This window comes from Rana temporaria, chromosome 12, assembly GCF_905171775.1.
Source record: "Rana temporaria chromosome 12, aRanTem1.1, whole genome shotgun sequence".
Lineage (NCBI taxonomy): Eukaryota > Metazoa > Chordata > Amphibia > Anura > Ranidae > Rana > Rana temporaria.
This window is the reverse complement of record NC_053500.1, coordinates 74660475-74679816: the sequence shown is the minus strand read 5'-3', so window position 1 is coordinate 74679816 and position 19342 is coordinate 74660475. Positions and strand designations below refer to the sequence as shown.

General features: G+C 43.3%; 1 protein-coding gene across 2 annotated transcripts in view; it reads right to left on the bottom strand.

Annotated features, from left to right (window-relative positions):
* Positions 1-12402: 12402 nt before the first annotated feature.
* The window catches only part of DNAJC7 (DnaJ heat shock protein family (Hsp40) member C7), an 87729-nt gene continuing 80789 nt past the window's right edge, over positions 12403-19342 (bottom strand). The window contains exon 15 of one of the 2 annotated variants that reach the window (XM_040330430.1): positions 12403-12809. In XM_040330430.1, the coding sequence (XP_040186364.1) occupies positions 12772-12809 (38 nt within the window). In that variant the 3' untranslated portion in view covers positions 12403-12771. The remainder of the gene's footprint in view (positions 12810-19342) is intronic. The other variant, XM_040330431.1, reaches the window with a different exon arrangement.

Here is a 19342-nt window from a genome sequence, read left to right as displayed (position 1 = left end):
TAAAGAACAGCTGTACCTTTCAGAAGAAAAGCTGTGTGGTGCCAGGCAAGGCCACACAGCGAACAATGTTGGAATGGGGACAGTAATAAGTATTGGACCATGTGGGCTGCACTTAGAAGGATGGAGGTATGTCCTGGATGCTAACTAATGTTCAAACATGTAAAGTGATTGTAAAGCATTATTTTATAATAAACATGTCATACTACACTGCGCTATGCAATCGTTTTCCACAGAGCAACCCCCGATCCTCCTCTTCCAGGCTTTCCCACCAGAGTTCCTGGCTTCTCCTTTTTGGCGATTTCCCTGATAGAAAGATATATTATATATATACCGGTGTGTGTGTATATGTGTGTGTGTGTATATATATATATCTCCTGCATAGAATGAAAAATAGATTAATACATGCAGAAAGAAATGCATATTTTTCTTTTTTTGCAAGTACACATGTAACATGTTATAAAAGGTGAACTCCTTGATATTACTCCGATAGTTAGTGTGTAAAAAGCATACCACGTTATGAGCCGGTTCACACAGGGGCAACACGACTTTGTGAGGCGACCTCAGCGTGAACCACAGCACGACTTGGAGCGACTTGAAGTCGCCTCCAAAACAGGGGACTTTGCGAGTGGCCAATCAAAGAGTAATCGGCTCTGTGGGAGGGAGGGGTTTGCCGAGAAAACTATTTTTACTTCCTGGAAAGTTGCTTCAGTTAAGACAGGGGATCTGACTTGGAGGCGACTTCCATTATAATTAATGGGTACAAGTCGCCTAAAAGTCGGATTGAAGTAGTACCGCAACCTTTTCTGAAGTCGGAGCGACTTCAGTAGTGTACATTAAGACGGCTCCCATTCACTTCAATGTAATTTGACATGTCGTGCGACTTCAAGTCGTATTCCAAGTCGCCCCTGTGTGAACCGGCTCTTAGATGTGCATGTTTATTTATATTTTTAAATAATATAGAGTTTGGGCTCAAAAGTACCATTTCAGTGTTTGCAGTTGACACAAAGCTATGCAGTGGAATAACATCCTTACAGGAGGTCCCAACTTACAAGTCAACCTCAATGCTCTGTTTAATTGGGTAACTGTGTGGCAAATGAGGTTTAATATTGATTATTTTTATTTTTGTAATTCTTTATTTAGAAGAGGCACCAAAACAAATCCTTTTAACAGAGATATATCAGCATTGGGTACAGTAAATTTCCTACACAAAAACATATCTAGTACAGAAAAACTGGAGCAAGCCCATGTTTGATAAAAGTATTCAGCAGAGTTTCCCATGTGCACAGCTGCAATATACCGTTTCTTCAACTGTTTTTTTTTTTAATTTAAATGGGGAAAGCAACATGAAACCCCAATAGAAAAAATAAAAAGTGACAGAGGGAATAAGAGAAAGGAAAGAGGTGGGAGCAAAAACCCACCCCTCCTCCCGGCCTGATGCTCAAATCACCCTCCGGGTAATGGAGAAATCCCTGCGATACCTCACCCTATGGTTGGGAAGCTAGTGAAGTTTGATCCTTATAAAAGAAATAAGGAGTCTACATTTTCCAATACTGTTCTTTTAACACCATGGTCAGATTCTCTATCTCTTGGATCCCATTAATTTCAGCAAGCCAATGTTTTATTGGGAGGCGCAGTATTTGGCTGGAATGCAGGCTTTGGCTATGTTAAGGAGATGTTTCAATAATGAGTATTTGTACCTCTTATTTCAAAGTGGTGTGTCATGTAAAAGTTAGACTGCTGGGTTTCCTCCAAGGGACACTCCCATTATTGTTTTTTTTGTGTGTTCCACCATGGTCCAGAAATCTTTAAGGACACTCCCAGAAAATGTGGAGTAAAGACCCCTCAGAGTTCAGGTCACCGCCAACAGGTGTTCAGGACTTGGATGAACATGCAATGAATTACTTCTGCTATCCTGTACCATCTAATGAGGAGTTGGTACCTACTGGCCAGGGATGCTCTGTAGCGATGCACCGAATGGAAATGTTGGTGCCGAAACTGAAATGCAGGATGCACTTGGCCAAAAACCAAAATTGCCAGTTTATAAAAAATATTTATATACAATTGTATTCTTTTTAATTAATATCATCAATTCAAATGAATATGAGTTTATAAGCTCTAGAAAAATGCATCTCTTTAAATTCTAGGTATGTCTTCATGCTGGTCTGTTGTGCTTCCGTTGTGGTGTTAAAAATCCTGCTTGCTTAATTTTTTAAAACACAGCAAGAATGCATCATTAACGCACCCATGTTACATTTTTGATGCGGTTTCGGAGTCAAAATCACTGCAAAATCACGTGTTTTTGGCACCTTTTTCTCCAATCAGTGCATCTCTAATGCTTTGTGGGTAAAATAATTTCCTTCTGTTTTTGAGAGAAGGTCGTGTCCAGGTCCTTCTCCGAAGGGTGGTGAAAGGGTAGTTGCCTGTGCGACATTTAGGCTCTATTCACACCAAGACGTCCCAGATCGTGGGCGGAATCACCGCAAATCGTGGGACATGCTTGTGATCCCTGTTACTTTCAAAAGGCACCCAAATCGCAGCGCAATTTTGCCATGATTCTCGTCCTAAACTTCTTTTGGGCGACACGCGCCCTGTGGTTCTGTCTGCGTGATTATAAGATGAATCGTCAGGCATCAATTGCGGCAAAATCGCACCACAGTTTGGGTGCCATTAACAGTAACAGGGATCGCCAGCACGTCCCACATTTTGTGGCAATTCCGCCCATTAACTAGAACACAATGGTGTGAATGGAGCCTTAGCACGATCAGGAAGGTATAGAGATATGATAGCGAATTCTGGAAAGGTTGGCCTTACCAGTAGGTGTGATCGAACCAAGATGGTTTTCTCACTGTACCGAACCGAGCAGATAAGGCATGCAAAATAAGCGCTCAATTGTGCCCATCGCAAAAAGTCTTGATCCTGCGGAAAGGTTAGCCCGACTTCATGAGTTGTCATCATCGGATGGTGATTTCTGGAGAAGTGTAATAGTCAGAAATGGCCTCTCTGTAAGGCACTTTCACACTTGTGCAACTTGTCCTACGCAGGCACTACTTTGGTCTGACTTTGATGATACTTGAGGTCCATGGATCTCAAGATTACACAGGCATTGCTTCAAATCGCATCAAATTCGCACAGCAAAGTCACGCAACTTTCAGGTCGTACAAGTGTGAAAGGGGCCTAAAAGTGAGGTGAAACACGTTGTAAAGCCCAGGTTGAAGCTCAGTCGAACCCAATTTAGGGGTCATAGGGCTAGGATATACTGAGATGGAAGTACATTTAAAAACTATCTTGTCACCTGAAGAGTGGCTCCCTCAAGCGGGTGCTGCTTAATTAGTGGTAGTAACAATCTGTCCAAATGCCAAGGGAGTCCTGCAAGGGGTAGAACAGTGGTCACCTGTTCCAGATGTAACCATAACTTTTTGCTGTGTTACACACCAATCAACCACCCTCGCCAGGTGGGCAGCTTTGTGGTACTTCACAGGGTCGGAGAACCCGGTTACTTTGGGTAGCGCAAGAATGGATCTCCGCTGCCTTGCCTATTCAAAAGATTTTTAAAAACTGGAGCATAGCCCTTCAAAAACCCAGACGGGAATTTCATCAGAAGGGCTTGAAGTAGGCAATTAAGCCTGGGCATAACATACATTTTTAGGATGTTTATACGACCGAACCGAGTAAACATGTCCCCGTCCCACCATTGGAGATCCTGTTTGATTTTTCAGGGCAGAGGGGCATAGTTACCCCGCGAGTCTGAATTTATAAGTTTTATAAGGGACATTTATTCCCAAGTATCTTAAATAAGAAGTCGTTCACTTAAAATGTAATTGTAATTGGAACACAATCTGCTGTTGTAAGGAATGGTCAAGTTCTTGCAACAAAAATGGTCAAAAGATGGGGAGGTAAAAAAATAAAATAAAAATCAGATTGTCTGCTTAGGCAGCCAGTTTATGTCCAGTACCCTTAGTGATGATGCCTCTTATATCCAGGTGCACGTCAATGGTTCTCAGAGAGGGTTCTATTGTTAAAACAAAAATAAGGGGGGGGGGCAGTGGATACCCCTGCTGGGTTTCAGATTTTTTGAGCACCCATTTTAGCACATGTTTTCCCCTACAACAGTAATTATTTTTTTCGTTTTTTAATGCATCCTCAAACTTAATACTCCTCTAAAAATGCATTTGTGCATCTCCAACAGGCAGAAAGAAACCTCCTCAGGAGGGGTTCATTGCAAAGAAGGCAACCAGTGCCTGCCCGATCTAGCGCCTAAAAGGAAAGACTCATTCAGGTTTAGTATAAAAGTTATGCACTTGGGGGCTAAAAACATGCATGCATCATACACACCAGTGGAGTACAACTGGGGGGGAATCAATGGTGAAGGATCTGGGTGTTCTGGAAGATCATAAATATCACATGGTCCTAAGTATTCAGACCCGTTGCTGTGACACTCATATTTAAAGGAGTTGTAAATAAGAAAAAATTGTTTTGCTGAAATGACTGTTTACAGGGTATAGAGACATAATAGTTAACCGATTATGTCTCTATATTTACCGCGATATTCGGGCACTAGCGGTGAGGTTTTAACCCCCGCTAGCGGCCGAAAAAGGGTTAATACCGCCCGCGTTGTGGGCGGTATTACTGTGCTTTCCCATTGATTTCAATGGGAAGGTGCGGTATAGCATGGTGGTGGCAGCATCATACTGTGGGGGTGTTTTTCAGCTGCAGGGACAGGACGACTGGTTGCAATTGAGAGAAAAATGAATGCAGCCAAGTACACGGATATCCTGGACGAAAACCTTCTCCAGAGTGCTCAGGACCTCAGACTGGTTTACCTTCCAACAAGACAATGACCCCAAGCACACAGCTAAAATAACGAATGAGTGGCTTCTCAACAACTCAATGACCGTTCTTGAATGGCCCAGCCAGAGCCCTGACTTAAACCCAATTGAGCAATTCTGGAAACACCTAATAATGGCTGTCCACCAACATTTACCATACAACCTGACAGAACTGGAGAAGGAGGAATGTCAGAGGATCCCCAAGTCCGGGTGTGAAAAACTTGTTGCATCTCTCCCAGACTCATGGCTGTATTAGATCAAAAGCGTGCTTCTACTAAAATACTGAGCCAAGGGTCTGAATACTTAGGACCATATGATATTTCAGTTTTTCTTTTTTAATAAATCTGCAAAAATGTTAACAAGTCTGTGTTTTTCTGTCAATATGGGGTGCTGTGTGTACATTAACCACTTAAGGACCGCCTCCTGCACATTTACGTCAGCAGAATGGCATGGCTTGGCACAGACACGTACCTGTACATCCCCTTTAAGTGCCCAGCCGTGGGTCGCGGGCATGCGCCCGGTCTGAAGCATCGCGGGACCCGATCGCCGCCGGTGTCCCACGATCGGTCACAGGAGCTGAAGAACAGGGAGAGGTGTGTGTAAACGCACCTTCCCCATTCTTCACAGTGGCAATGTCACAGATCGCCTGTTCTCCGATATAGGGAAAGGCGATGAGCAACATCACACGTCAAGCCCCGTCCCCCTACAGTTAGAAACACATATGAGGTCACACAACCCCCTACAACGCCCCCTAGCGGTTAACTCCTAAACTGCAGTTGTCATTTTCACAGTAAACCATGCATTTTTAGCTGTGAAAATGACAATGGTCTCAAAAATGTGTCAAAATTGTCCGATGTGTCTGCCATAATGTCGCAGTCACGAAAAAAAACGCTGATCGCTGCAATTAGTGGTAAAAAAAAAAAATTAATAAAAATGCCATAAAAACTATCCCCTATTTTGTAAACGCTATAAATTTTGCGCAAACCAATCGTTAAACGCTTATTGCGATTTTTTTTTTACCAAAAATATGTAGAAGAATACGTATCAGCCTAAACTGAGGAAAAAAAAGTTTTATATCTTTTTTGTGGGTATTTATTATAGCAAAAAAATATTGTTTTTTTCAAAATTGTCGCTCTATTTTTGTATATAGCGCAAAAAATCTAAACCGCAGAGGTGATCAAATACCACCAAAAGAAAGCTCTATTTGTGGGGGGAAAAAAAAGGATGACAATTTTGTTTGGTAACCACATCGCACAATTGTCAGTTAAAGCGACGCAGTGCCGAATCGCAAAAACTGGCCAGGTCCTTTACCTGCATAATGGTCCGGGTCTTAAGCGGTTAATGAGGAAAAAATGAACTTAAATGATTTTAGAAAATGGCTGCAATATAACAGAGTGAACTAGAAAAGATAAAATTTCTGGGGAAATTGTGCGGCGTGGTCTTGCCTCCACCAATACTCCTGACTGGAGACGGTGCCCCTGGAGATGTAAATGTGATCCAACCATGTGTCGATCCAGTTCGATCCATTGCCCCATCAAAATCTGCACCATCAAAACTGCACCATCCTATTTGCCCCATCAAAAACTGGTTGCTATGGAGGGTTGCTATGGACTAATGGCTATGGACGGGTTGCTATGGACTGATTGCTATGGACTGGTTGCTATGGAGGTTTGCTATGGACTGGTTGCTATGGATTGGTTGCTATGGACCGGTTGCTATGGACGGTTGCTATGGACAGTTGCTATGGAGTGGTTGCTATGGACGGTTGCTCTGGAGTGGTTGCTATGGACGGTTGCTATGGAGGGTTGCTATGGAATGGTTGCTATATGCAGAGCATGCAGAAGTTACGCAGAGCCAAATCACCTCACAGTGTGTGGGAGGAGCTATAGAAAGCCCTCACAGATGTGTGTATGAAGGTTTTTACCTCAGCGTCTCCTAGGAAACCAATGTAAACATATGCAAACACACTCTAGCAGAGGAAAGTTCCCTCAGCCTTGTGTGGGAGGAGCCAACTCACCTCACAGCTGTTTGGGAGGTGTTAAAAAACTCCTCAGCGTCTCCTAGGAAACCAATTGTTTGGTTTGCAGGCTCTCTGTAAACACAGCAGAAATTGAGGATTTTTTTTTTGAATACATGTCCTTCAAATGAAGGTATTTACCTCACAGAAAACACCTCACAACTACCTCACAGCTGTGTGTATGAAGGTATTTACCTCACAGAAAACACCTCATAACTACCTCACAACTGTGTGGGAGGAGCTATAGAATCCCCTTACAGCTGTGCGCGAGGAGTTTTAATTACCTCAGCGTCTCCTAGGAAACCAATGTAAACATAAGCATGCAGCCTCTAAGCAGAGACTCAGATCCTGGATTTTTCTTAAATACTTGTCCTATTCAAATGGTTGTATTTTAAAAACTATAAATCGTACAGCGAATATCTTTATATTTTACGAATCAATTTTGATGTATAGTATGTCTCTGAAATAATAAAATTGAAGGCACAGTCGCAGTTTACAAATTCCAAAGCAGATTTTAGTTTTCTAAACTTTGACCTCCATTGACTTCCATTGAAATAATGGATGGCGTAGGTTGCAAACAAATTATCATATTGTGAAAACGGTTTGATCAATCACTTAGCCGTGAACACGTGTGATGGCAGCAGGGATAGCTGAACGTTTTGATATAAGATTTGTGTAGGTCGGCTTGAAAATGAGGGAGTGGTCGCAGTTTACAAATCATGTGCTGATTTTTCCGTTTCTGACATTCCACACTCTAGCTCTCCCCATTCATTCCTATGGGAAAATTTTGCCGCAAAAATTACGATATTTTGCGAATGATTCAGCGAAACGTTCCACAAAGTAGTAGCACACCATTCTGGAACAATCCGCACGTTTCGATATATTACTCGTCTATGTAGTGTAAAAACTGTGGGAGGAGATACCGTTTAAAATTTGGCTATAATAAGAATAATAATATATATGCGACATTACAATAAGTGCTCTTGCTATGCAAGACCACTTAAAAATGTAAGGGGGTCTGAATACTTTCCATACCCACTGTAAGCGGTCCATATAGTGAACCTGATGTAGAGTTTTTAATTTTAAGGTCATTTTAGAGGACAAGGGGGCACTCTTTCTGTCTGGAGTAATGTGCTATTATACCCAAAACCAAAAATGTAATATATTGCAGCTTACCAATCATTAACCACTTGCCTAAAGGGCACTTTCACCCTTTTCCAGACCAAGCCAATTTTCAGCACTGTTGCACTTTGAATGACAATTGCATGGTCATGCAATACGACACCCATTATATATTATATATATTCCCCCACACAAATAGAGCTTTATTTCCTGTGGTATTTAATCACCACTGGGGTTTTTTTTTTTTTCTCCAAGAAAGACCAAAAAATTTGAACCCCCCCCACCCCTTTTTCATTTTGGTTATAAAGTTTAGCAAATAAGTTATCTCTTGCTCTTTCACTGATGTGCAGCACCAATTTCTGGCTTTCACTGGCATGGCTAGCAACCAAGAGACAGTTTCTGGCTGCTTTGGTGATACTGGAACAGTTGGGGTTAGTGATCAGGAACAGTGTTGCTGGCTGCTCTGGCGACACTGGTGTGATGGCTTTCAGGAACACTGTTGCCGATTCTGCTAGTCTGGCAACACTGACGTGGCAGGTAATCTGCAGTGGTCTGGTGGTGATACATGAAAACCTTTTTGAACTCTTTGGCAATAGAGTGGTGCAGTGAGTAGCACTTTCGCCTAGCAGCAAAAGGGTCGCTGGTTCGAATCCCGACCACGACACAATCTGCTTGGAGTTTGCATGTTCTCCCTGTGCCTGCGTGGGTTTCCTCCGGGTACTCCGGTTTCCTCCCACACTCCAAAGACATGCTGGTAGGTAAATTGGATCCTGTCCAAAAAAAAATTGGCCCCGTATATATATGTATATCTGTGTGTATGACTGTGTGTCCGAAGCGTGTCGAGATCCTACGGGGTAAAATGACCGCACCAGCCAAGCAGACTCTGGCTGGAAAAAGCGCCCAGAGGAGATTCAGTTCGCATGTGCAGCGCTATACAAGTCATTCATTCATTCATTCAATTGTTTTCAGGATTTCCAAGTAGGTCCTCTAATGGGCAAAATGGTTAAGCCCACAAAATGCTTGAATACTTGGCTAAGTATCTGCATAGTCAATTACCCATCTAATGTGGGTTGCAAGCGACACAGGAAAAGTAATTCCACACTACCTAGGAAAGTAATAAATAAAAAGTGTAGCGCTACCCAAACTAAATTGTGTGCTCAAATCAAAATTACTATGACAAAACATATACATGTGAATTTTAGAAATCATCAATTAGTTTCTTCCCATATTCAGAAGCAGATGTGATAAAAAAGCCCAAATACATAATATAATAATTAGATCAAGAAATCGTCTAACAAAAATCTTAATGAACAATGTCAACTATCTTTCATGAACGTGCTTCCCCGTTTCCACAAAACAAGTGACATACACTACACCCAGTAGTATGGGAGTCAGCGTCACCTCTGTACTGGACCTCAGAACTTTCTCATAGGTCAAAAGAGCATAATGGGTACAAATCATTCCAATGTTTCTTCTTGGTGGTCAGAGCTATGGCCAAATGAAGATTGGAATCCTGTACCTATTATAGAAAAAGCTCTTTTGACCTTTGAGGTCCAGTACGTTGGTGCGCGGACTCACGTACCACTGGGTGGAGTATTTGTCACGTTACGGAAGATTGCTGCCACTTTTCATAACTGAAGATTGTTGGAATATTTCTTTACGGATCTAATTATATGATGTGTTTAAACTTCTATCACATCTGCCTCTGAATATGGGGAGAAGTCAACTAAGATTATTTCTAAAAGCGACATCTATACTTTCTTTTCTCTGGTACACTGGTCAAAACCACATTCACAAGGCAGTGCTATGGTTTAAATGGGTTTATTGAAATACTTCATATTTACAAAGGCTACTTTTCACTTCAGATGCTTTTAATGGACAGACATGACAAGATGCTTTATGGTAAGCATTAAAAGGACCAGTAAACCTAAAACAAATATAGGTTTATATAAAATATAGCAGTATCATTTACAGATATGTGTAAACCCTTTATGAGCTTATGAAAGTGGAATCTGAGAAAATGCTGAATGAAAATGTAGAAAGCTTTTACTACATAAAGAACACATGCTGATGAGTGAACCCAAATAGTAGGTCATGCCTGCTAGCCTCACTAATCTTGAAAGGTCTGATAATACATACAAAATTAGTTGCACAGAAAAATGTAAATAAGGTTTGACATAACTTCTTAATTGAGGCATTTGAGCTTCTTCATTTACAGTTCTGCATTTCATATTTTACGCCAACGTGTGTTTTAGGTTTAGTGGCCCTTTAGCAGCATTTATTTTCCTGAAGCTGTAATCCAACTGCCAGCTTTGACATTTAACTACTAAAACTCTCCAATCGATAGAATCCTAATGCACAAATGCGTGCGTTAACTTTTTTTTTGCAGCCAATGTAATTACAATGTTTCATTTTCTTTTTACAAACACAAAGTCTAAGCCAGATAAACAGAGAACCCAATTGAGTTTTATAATTTTTCCACCATGCCAAAGTCATGGGCAGCGATGTAAAAAGTGAAATAACCCTTCTGCAACAAATCAGAAAACATTTAGTTAGACTGAGTTGGAAAATTTAGAAAGGTACTGCACATATCACCATTTGCTCCCATGTAGCAATACAGAGGGTTCCTCCTTTCACAGTATATGACACAATGCAAGTGTTTTTCTTCTCTGCCACCAGCACCTAAAATGAATGCAGAGCATTTAACAGATCAGCGTGACCTCATAACGTTAAAGGAGCTCACATACATTTGCCTTAACATACGTTATTTAAGCCTATGTAACTCATTTAATATGCTGCCGATTTGCATCCCCCTCATATTAATTCAATGGCCCAACGTTTCTTTTAGGTAGGGTGGCTAAATCAACAAATTAATAGCAGGGCTAGACCTTTTTGCACACTGACATACTAATTTACTGACGTTTATACTCAGGATCTTGTTGACAGAAAGATCCTGGGTAAAATATTCTGTAAAGACCTTGCATATAGCTGTGTAAGTGTATGTATGTGTATAAAATTCCTCTTGAACCTGCAATATCCACAAATAAAAATGACTGCACTCAGAAGTAAAATTTTCAATTTTTATTTTTCGGCTCTGAACTCATCGCTGTATAGATCTTTATGCAGCAGTATGCATTGTCCCATAGACAACAATCCACCAGCGATCACAAAGTGGCACTTTTTTTCTACTTGTGTGTGCAAGAGGCACATCATGATACATATTAGGTTCAATTCACAAAGCTTAATACCAGCACAGGGATCTTCATATTTACCCATGTAATTGTAATATTTCAGATCCAACTCCAAAGAACTTTATCCCTATGCTGTTGTGTTAGCTTTGTGAACTGAGCCCAATATTCTCTATTCCTCCAATTCAAACCTAATTCTCAGCAGAACAATTACTAAAACTAACATTAATTAGTAACATTAACAAGTCACATGACACCAGGGAGGGAAATGGCTAATTGGGCCCAATTTGGACATTTCCACTTTGGGGTGTACTCACTTTTGTTGCCAGCAGTTTAGACATTAGTGGCTGTGTGTTATTTTAAGGGGACAGCAATTTTACACTGTTGTACAAGCTGTACATTCACCACTTTACATTGTAGCAAAGTGTCATTTCTTCATGAAAAGATATAATAAAGTATTTACAAAAATGTGAGGGGTGCACTCACTTTTGTGAGATACTGTATATGCCAATTGGAGACACAGATTGCAATACAGACCTTGACAGTTGATCTAACCTTTTTCCTTTTCTAGAATTCTGATAGATATACCTCAGTTATCAGGTTATGATGATCCTCTGAAAGCACCACTTAATTTACTTTAGGTGTTGGTGGCAGTAACACTTTGGAAGGAATGTACAGTTCCTTTGTTTCATGTACAATAAAAGCAGTGCTGGATTACACCAAGAAATGCTACTACTAGTATATTACATTGGTGACTAATCAGTGTTGACTGTCTACATTGCTTGGGCTCCCCCTTTCAAAGCCCCCCTGAAAGCAGCAATGGAACCCCCTTTTTCCTGATGGAGAGAAGACCATTAGATATACAGATCTTCACAGAATGTCATTAAACTCAAATGTTCATGCTGCATTTCCAGATTTCACCAGCAATCTCCTTTAGAGACCAGAAAGTTGCAAGAAGTCAGTGAATGGGACGGGCGAAGAGGAAGTGTATGCAGACCAATGGCATAGAAATTCATCCACTCATCTGGTTGGTCAAAATGGAAGTTTGTTTCCAGTGATCTTCTCCACTCAGCAGTCTAAGTTTAGAAGGAGCAAAATATATGTACAAGTTCCAGGTTAATCCACAGCCTCTTGTGGGTTACAGATACCTGTGTCCATGCATACACATTTCCCAAGTGTGATAACAGAAAATCTGCCTACGGAAAATTCCAGAGGACTCAAAGCATCACAGGAGCAATATGCACAGAGGTTTTTTTTTTTTTTTTTTAGGCAGAATGATTCATACTTCCCCAATCCCACCCAGACATCAAAAAGGATGGTGCAGATTTCACCTGGCTGTGACAAAATGCCAACCCACGTTTCGTCAGGCATTTACATTTTATTTGAAATTTTCCTTCATGTCGCATTCAAAAATTTCCTTCGCACACGAGCACACGGAGAGGTATTTAATCTGAGATGGATTCAAAAGAATATTAAAAAAAACTTCTCTAATAAACAGAGAGACATATTGATGCTGTGGAGAAGTCTGATTAAATAAAGTCCTTTTTCTGGGTTAAAACACTTGAACAGAAGAGGGATATGAGAGGGCGTTGGACAGGAAGATGTGTGCGTGTGTCTGTTACCCAAACTGGAAGAAGAAGTTTCCTGGACCAGAAGCTGAAAAAGTAAAAAAAAAAAAAATTAGTTAATATCATGACAAACAGATTAACAACACACAGATTAGGTTTAACCACTTCCATACCAGGCACTTACGCACCTTCCTGCCCATTTGTGGGCACTGATTGGCATCGATTGTGGTTTTTTTTTATTGGTGTTTTTTTTCTCTGTTTTCTGCTCTATTGAGCACTCCCTGGTGGGGAGTCAGACGCGAGTGAGGAAGAGCCGATCAACGGCTCTTCCTGTTTACATCATGATCAGCAGGGCTCAAGTCCTGCGGGAACGCGTGGGAACGGAGTTCCTGCACTTTTTTCACAGCAGGAACGCAGTTCCCTTTGCAGGACTAGAGCAGCCGAGCCACCCGAGCCAATTCTTCACTAATCGACGATGCCCAGCTCGAGTCACTGTCAGGGGCAGGGGAACCTTAGTAATCCTTTATGTTACTGGCAGCTTCCTGTATATGGATTCATCGGGTAGTGTGCGGGTATTCCGTCACTTCCTCGATGCCGCAATGTCTCCTGGGAGCTTTTGTCATTGTTCCCAGGAGACATTGCGGAAGTCTGCCGCAAGTTATCGAAGGATTTAGAACGAACATGCGGTTTAGTAATTATGCATATGAGCGTATCTTTTTTTTTTTGGTGGGGGAGTGGATCTTGGGTGGGAGTTCCCACACTTTTTTCCCCAGGACTTGACCCCTGATGATCAGCCCTGGTTGGACACGGTTAATCACGTGGTAAAGAGCCTCCGCCGGAGGCTGTTTATTGAGATCGGAGATGCAGGGTGTCACACTGACACCCCGCATCACCGATCGCCGTGCTGCGCACCCCCACGGGCGCGCGCCGGCATGAAATCCTGCAGGACGTCAATAGACGCCCAGTCAGGATTTCACAACCACTTCCCGGACGTCTTTTGCCTATTGACCGGGCGGGAAGTGGTTAAACACATTAACCACTTCAATACTGGGCACTTTTAACCCCTTCCTGCCAAGGCCAATTTTCAGCTTAAAGTGATGTTGCTCTTTGAATGACAAATTGTGCGGTCATGCAAGACTGTACCCAAATAAAATTTTTATAATTGTGCACACAACTAGATTTTTTTAGTCACCACTGCGTTATTTTTTGCTAAACAAAAAAAGCCTGAGCAATTTTTTGGGGGGGGGGGGGGGGGGGGGGTGTGTTTGGTCGACATGTTTTTCTTAGTTTGTTATAACAATATTCGCAAATAATTGTTCATTAATTTCAGCCAAAGCATATTCTGCTAAATTTCTCTTGTGAAAATAACTCGGTATATATGTAGTCTGTGTGAAAGTTAGAGGCCATAAACTATGATTTATACATTATACAGCCGAGACTGGCCGACTATGCACAAGTGTACTGCGCTCGGTATATGTCGGCGTAGTATTCAAACTCGGCGCGGAAAGCGGGTATCGGCGTATATCGCGCAACCACGATTTTGCCCTGATTTTCAGGGCAACAAAGTACGCGGTATACGCCGATAAATACGGTAAGTATGGCTCTTTACAGGAAAAAGCTGCCAATGTTGACACTCTCCTTGCAGAGGTTACTGCAACCAAAAAAGAAAACCACTTCCTTGTCAAAAGGATCACGGGAATATGGCACAAAAGGTTGTCTTTGCAAGACCGACAAAACTAGATTCAAATCTCATGGGCACAAGGGCGGCCTGACTGGCGGGTTATACGAGTTACCCCTTCAAAGAATGCGAAGCCGAGATCTGACCCTTGATTGTACCCTAGGCTAGCTTCATTTACACCACCAACTGTAGGAAGGCAAGAATTCTTCCTATGACATACGTTCGAGGATGCCACCTTTTGGCTTCACACCAGGAAACATAAGACCTCCAGATCCTATAATAAATGGCCCTAGAAGCTGGCTTCCTTGCATTAATCAGGGTAGTTACCACTGAGCCTGAAAGCGAAAGTTTCCTGACCCTTTAAAATGTGGGTTTCACTGGCCAAACCGTTAAATTTGCCGATTGTAAGGCAGGATGGAACACCGGTCGAAAGCAAGTCTGGGCGTGATGGAAGAGTCCACAGTTTCCCTACTGCCAGCCTTATGGATTTCTGCATACCAGGATCTTCTGGGTCATGCCAGGCTACTAGTATCACCGGCTTCCCTTCCTCCTTGATCCTGTGTAGACCGCTTTCTTAGCATTCACTAGATTAGACACCACCGGTCCCGAGATGCAACGATCCTTCAGCACCCTGGCTTCAACCGCCATGCCGTCAAATTAGAGACTGTAAATTGGGGTGAAATATAGGACATTGAGACAGTAGATCGGGGTGACGCAGAAGCATCCATGGTCCATCTATTGTCAGTTTCACAATCTCCAGGAACCAGGGTCTCGTGGGAAAGGCTGGTGCCACCACCACCAGAAATGTAAAAAGAGAGAAACCCGGAGGGAAAGCATAAACCAGCGACTACTGGCTCCATGGAACTACCCTAGCATCTCCTCAGAATGGCAGAGGATCCCTTGTTCGGGACACAAACTTATGTAGCTGGTTGTTGAACCTGGATGCCAATAGATCAACATCTGGCCATCCCCAACGCTGGCAAATTTACTAGAACACCCTCAGGTGTAGGGACCATTCCCCAAGGCAGATCTGCTGGCGGCTGAGATAATCTGCCTCCCAGTTCTCTGTAGAGTTGAACTGTCGATAGAACCAGCACATGTCCCTCTGCCTAGGCTAGTATGTGGTTCACTTCTTTCTGAGCTGAACGACTCCTGGTACCGCCCTGGTGGTTTACATAGGCCACTGCAGTGGCATTATCGGAATGAACCCTGATAGGGCAGGTCCTGAAGCTCCACCGTCCAGGACCTTAGGGCCTAGACGGACTGCCTGCCACTCCAGGATGTTGATGGGCAGGCTCTGTTCTGCCATTGACAATCTCCCCTGAGCTGTGAGCCCCCCTAGGGTCGCTCCCTAGCCCGAGACTGGCATCTGTGGTCAGTACTCTTCAAGATATCTGGAGGAAGGATCTTCTCTTTCACAGGTTCTGATCCTGCAACCACCAGCTTAGGCTTAAGCGCACCCGAGGACATAAGGACATAAGGCAATTCAGGGCTTGCTCTCTCCTGTTCCAAGCCAACAAGATGTCCTGTTTTATAGGCCTGGAATAGAACTGGGCGTAGGTGTCTGCCTCAAAGGAGGACACCATCCTTCCCAGAAGACTTTAAAGAGCAGAATGAAGGATTGCCTGGTGCCCCTTATCCGACGCACCTGATCCTTCAGGTCACAGATCCTTACGAGTGGCAAAAATACCCTTGCCTGGATCGTATCTAGGATCAGACCTAAATACTCCAGACTTTGAGCTGGTATCAAGGCTGACATTTTGGTGCACTGTGCAGGCTATGCTTTGTTCTAGAGCCTGTAGCAAGTGATCTGAGCAGGAGGTCGTGGTCGTCCAGGTATCCGAGCACCAAGATTCCCTGAGCCCTTAAAAAATACCAACTACTAGTGCTAGGACCTTTGTGAACACCCGGGGTGCCCTAGGGGCAGAGCCACAAACTGGAAATTACGTTCCAATACTGCAAATCGCCGGAACCTCTCATGAAAGATAGCTACGTGTAAAAATGTGTCCTTGATAATCGATGGAGGCTAAGAAGTCTCCCATCTAGAGCGAGGCTACTACTGAGTGGACAGAATCCATCCGAAAGGACTGAATTTAAAGATGCTGGTTTAGAGATCTTGGATCCAAAATGGGCCTTGTGCCCCCGTTTGGTTTTTGAACCATGAACAGGGTTGAATAAAACCATGTGCCCCTTTCGGCTACAGGAACCTGTATAAATCACTCCTGAACCACTGTTCTCTAAATGTCTGCAAATTGCAGCAGCCTTCCCCCCACCTGATAGAGTGGGGGCTTCCCCTCAAAAATAGGGCTTGGTGCCAGGTTTAAAATAGTTTTGGACCCAGGGTTTCTTCTGGCCCTGCGGCTTGCCCCTGGCTCTAGAGCCCTGTTGGCGGCAGAACTGCCTTGGCGCAGACACACCCGAGAAAGCGGTCCCTGAGGTTTTCAATGGATGCCTGGTCCGTCTCTTCACAGGAAGTAGAGAGCTCTTCCCTCAAGATTTTTTTTTTTTATATATTAGTCGAAATCGTCACCAAACATTCCACATGAAAGGTGAACCCTGCCAATAATTTCTTACAAGGAAGCTCGGCTGGCCAGTTCTTAAGCCACAAAAGTCTGTGCGTGTGTACAAACAGGAGAGCCAAACAAGAAACCTGCTTTATTGAATCCTTTAAAGGCAACAGCAAAACACAGCGCTCAAGGTATATATGCTCTGCTTTTAGCAGGATCATCCTCTTGGTTAGGCCAGTCAGGCCGTCCGACCTGATCCTTTAAGGACTGGCAGACTCCAATTGCCGCAACAGCTGGCTGAATAGCTGAACTGGCCAAAGAAAAAGAAGCCTTTAATAGTGACACCAGTTTCTTGTCAACATGGTCCTTCAAGTCCTAAATGTTTTCCACCAGACAAGTTAAGTTGTTGTTTACGGAAGAGACTGCCACGTTCCATTTCTTAACAAAATTTTCCTCCATGGAATATAAAAAGGGAAAATCTCTTAGGAGGAATTAAAATCCTGTCAGGATGTTCCCAATTCCAACAGTGGGTGCAAGGGGAAAGTCTGTGTGGCCTGAGAAGGCCTCAGGGACCCCAAAGAGGACCAGGGGAGCTAAAAAAAAAAGTCTGCATAAGGTAACTTAAAGGCAGAATGAACCATCTCGGTAAGAGTCTGGATCAAAATCACTGCGACCGAGACACAGATACCAGAAGCAGACACATCTGCCAGGCCCTCCACAGAATTGGAAAGGGAGTCACTGCTCCAGGTGGATCTTTAGCAGACAATTGGAGGAACCTCCCAGGAGTCCAAGGTGCTGGCAATGCACTAGGCAGACATGGAAATCATGGAAATTGATGGACAGCCGCACTTGAGAAAGTTGTCTATTGATAAAAGTAAGACATGTACATCCAAAGATACAGTCACATAAGGGGACAGCCGACGCGTTTCGCACACAGTTAGTGCTTAGTCATGGAAGAGCTAAATGCCACAGAATCCTTGGCATTTAGCTCTTCCCCTTGGCATTTAGCTCTATTCCTCATCATCAACCCATTTCTTCTCCAAGATAAAAGGCTCAGGGGAGGGGGATCTGTCACGCCTTGTCACCCTGCAAGATGGAGGCAATTATGCCAGAAATCTTGTCCTCCAACCTGGCTAGAGCCGAGTACAGATCATCCCTGGTGATAAAGGCTAAAGCAGCAGCATTGACCATAGGCACAATTCCAGACAGGCGCAGCGGCACAGGTTGCCCGGAAGCCTCTGGTCTTTCAGGGGATGCAAACACTAGGGTTTCGACTAGGCTTCTCAGGAGCTACTGACCACATGGATGTGCCCTTCTCTGTAGTGTTAGTCCCTCTCCTCTTTTTTGAAGACATTGTAAGCCACAAAAAGGGAGTACCTGGGTTTAGTATTTACACACCCCAGAAGGGAGAACTTTTAATAGGGCTCACCAAGCCCCTATGTAACAATCCTGCTAAGTACCTTAGCCTGCCACTCAACACCTGGTGACACATGTGACACGGGCAAGGAGAAATGAACTGCTGAAAGTGATCGATTCAGAGCCTGCTCAGTGTCCACAACGGCCCCCGGAAGCACCGCATATCAGCCATTCTCGGATTAAATAAGACGGCTGTGTGGGACACTCTGCGTATACGTGTGCACGCACATGCATGGTCCCGGCGAACACATGCAGCTGTATTTGCACATGATGTAAATCTTTGTCCACCAAGATCAGGCTACGGCGCATGCATGGCTTCGAGTGCGCACAAAGTATGCAGCAAAGCTGCGTGCGCCATGGCCGCCAACAGCTGCGAATACTCGTGCACTCTCACGAATGCACGTGCGCCATGGCGAACCAAGATGCTCAATGACACGTCCACATGCGCGGACCATCCATTAAGGCTGCGTCATTCACAGAGTTATGTGTATGAATAAACTACAAGTCCAACAGACTTATCTGCATGTAGTTCTCAATTAACTAACACAGCGCTGTGGTAGTTCGTCGATTCTTCCTGTCAGCGAGTATTGGCTTACCCATATGGGATGTACGGATAAGCAGATACACTGACAATGTGCAGGAGAACTGCATGGCATCAGTGATCCGCTGATCACTGGTGCAACACTTTACAGACTCCTACTACAAATATATAAATGCACATTTTTTTACCTGTAAAAAGATGTGCATTTATTTTTTTTACTAGGGAGAACTTATCCTTTAATGAACAAAAGCAAACACTGATTCATTCAACAAAAATGCAATCAGCTGTTTGACAACACAGCAATTTTTTGTGGAATAAATGGCATCAGCCCTGCCCGGTGTTCTTTTGCCAAACACTCAAACCCACCTACTCTTCCATCAGTAGTGCCCAAAATAAGAACTAGAAGGGGGGGGGGGGGTTCAAAAAGCTCACTGGAGATAACAGGAGACGAGCACAAGAGAGCTCAAAAAATTCTGACA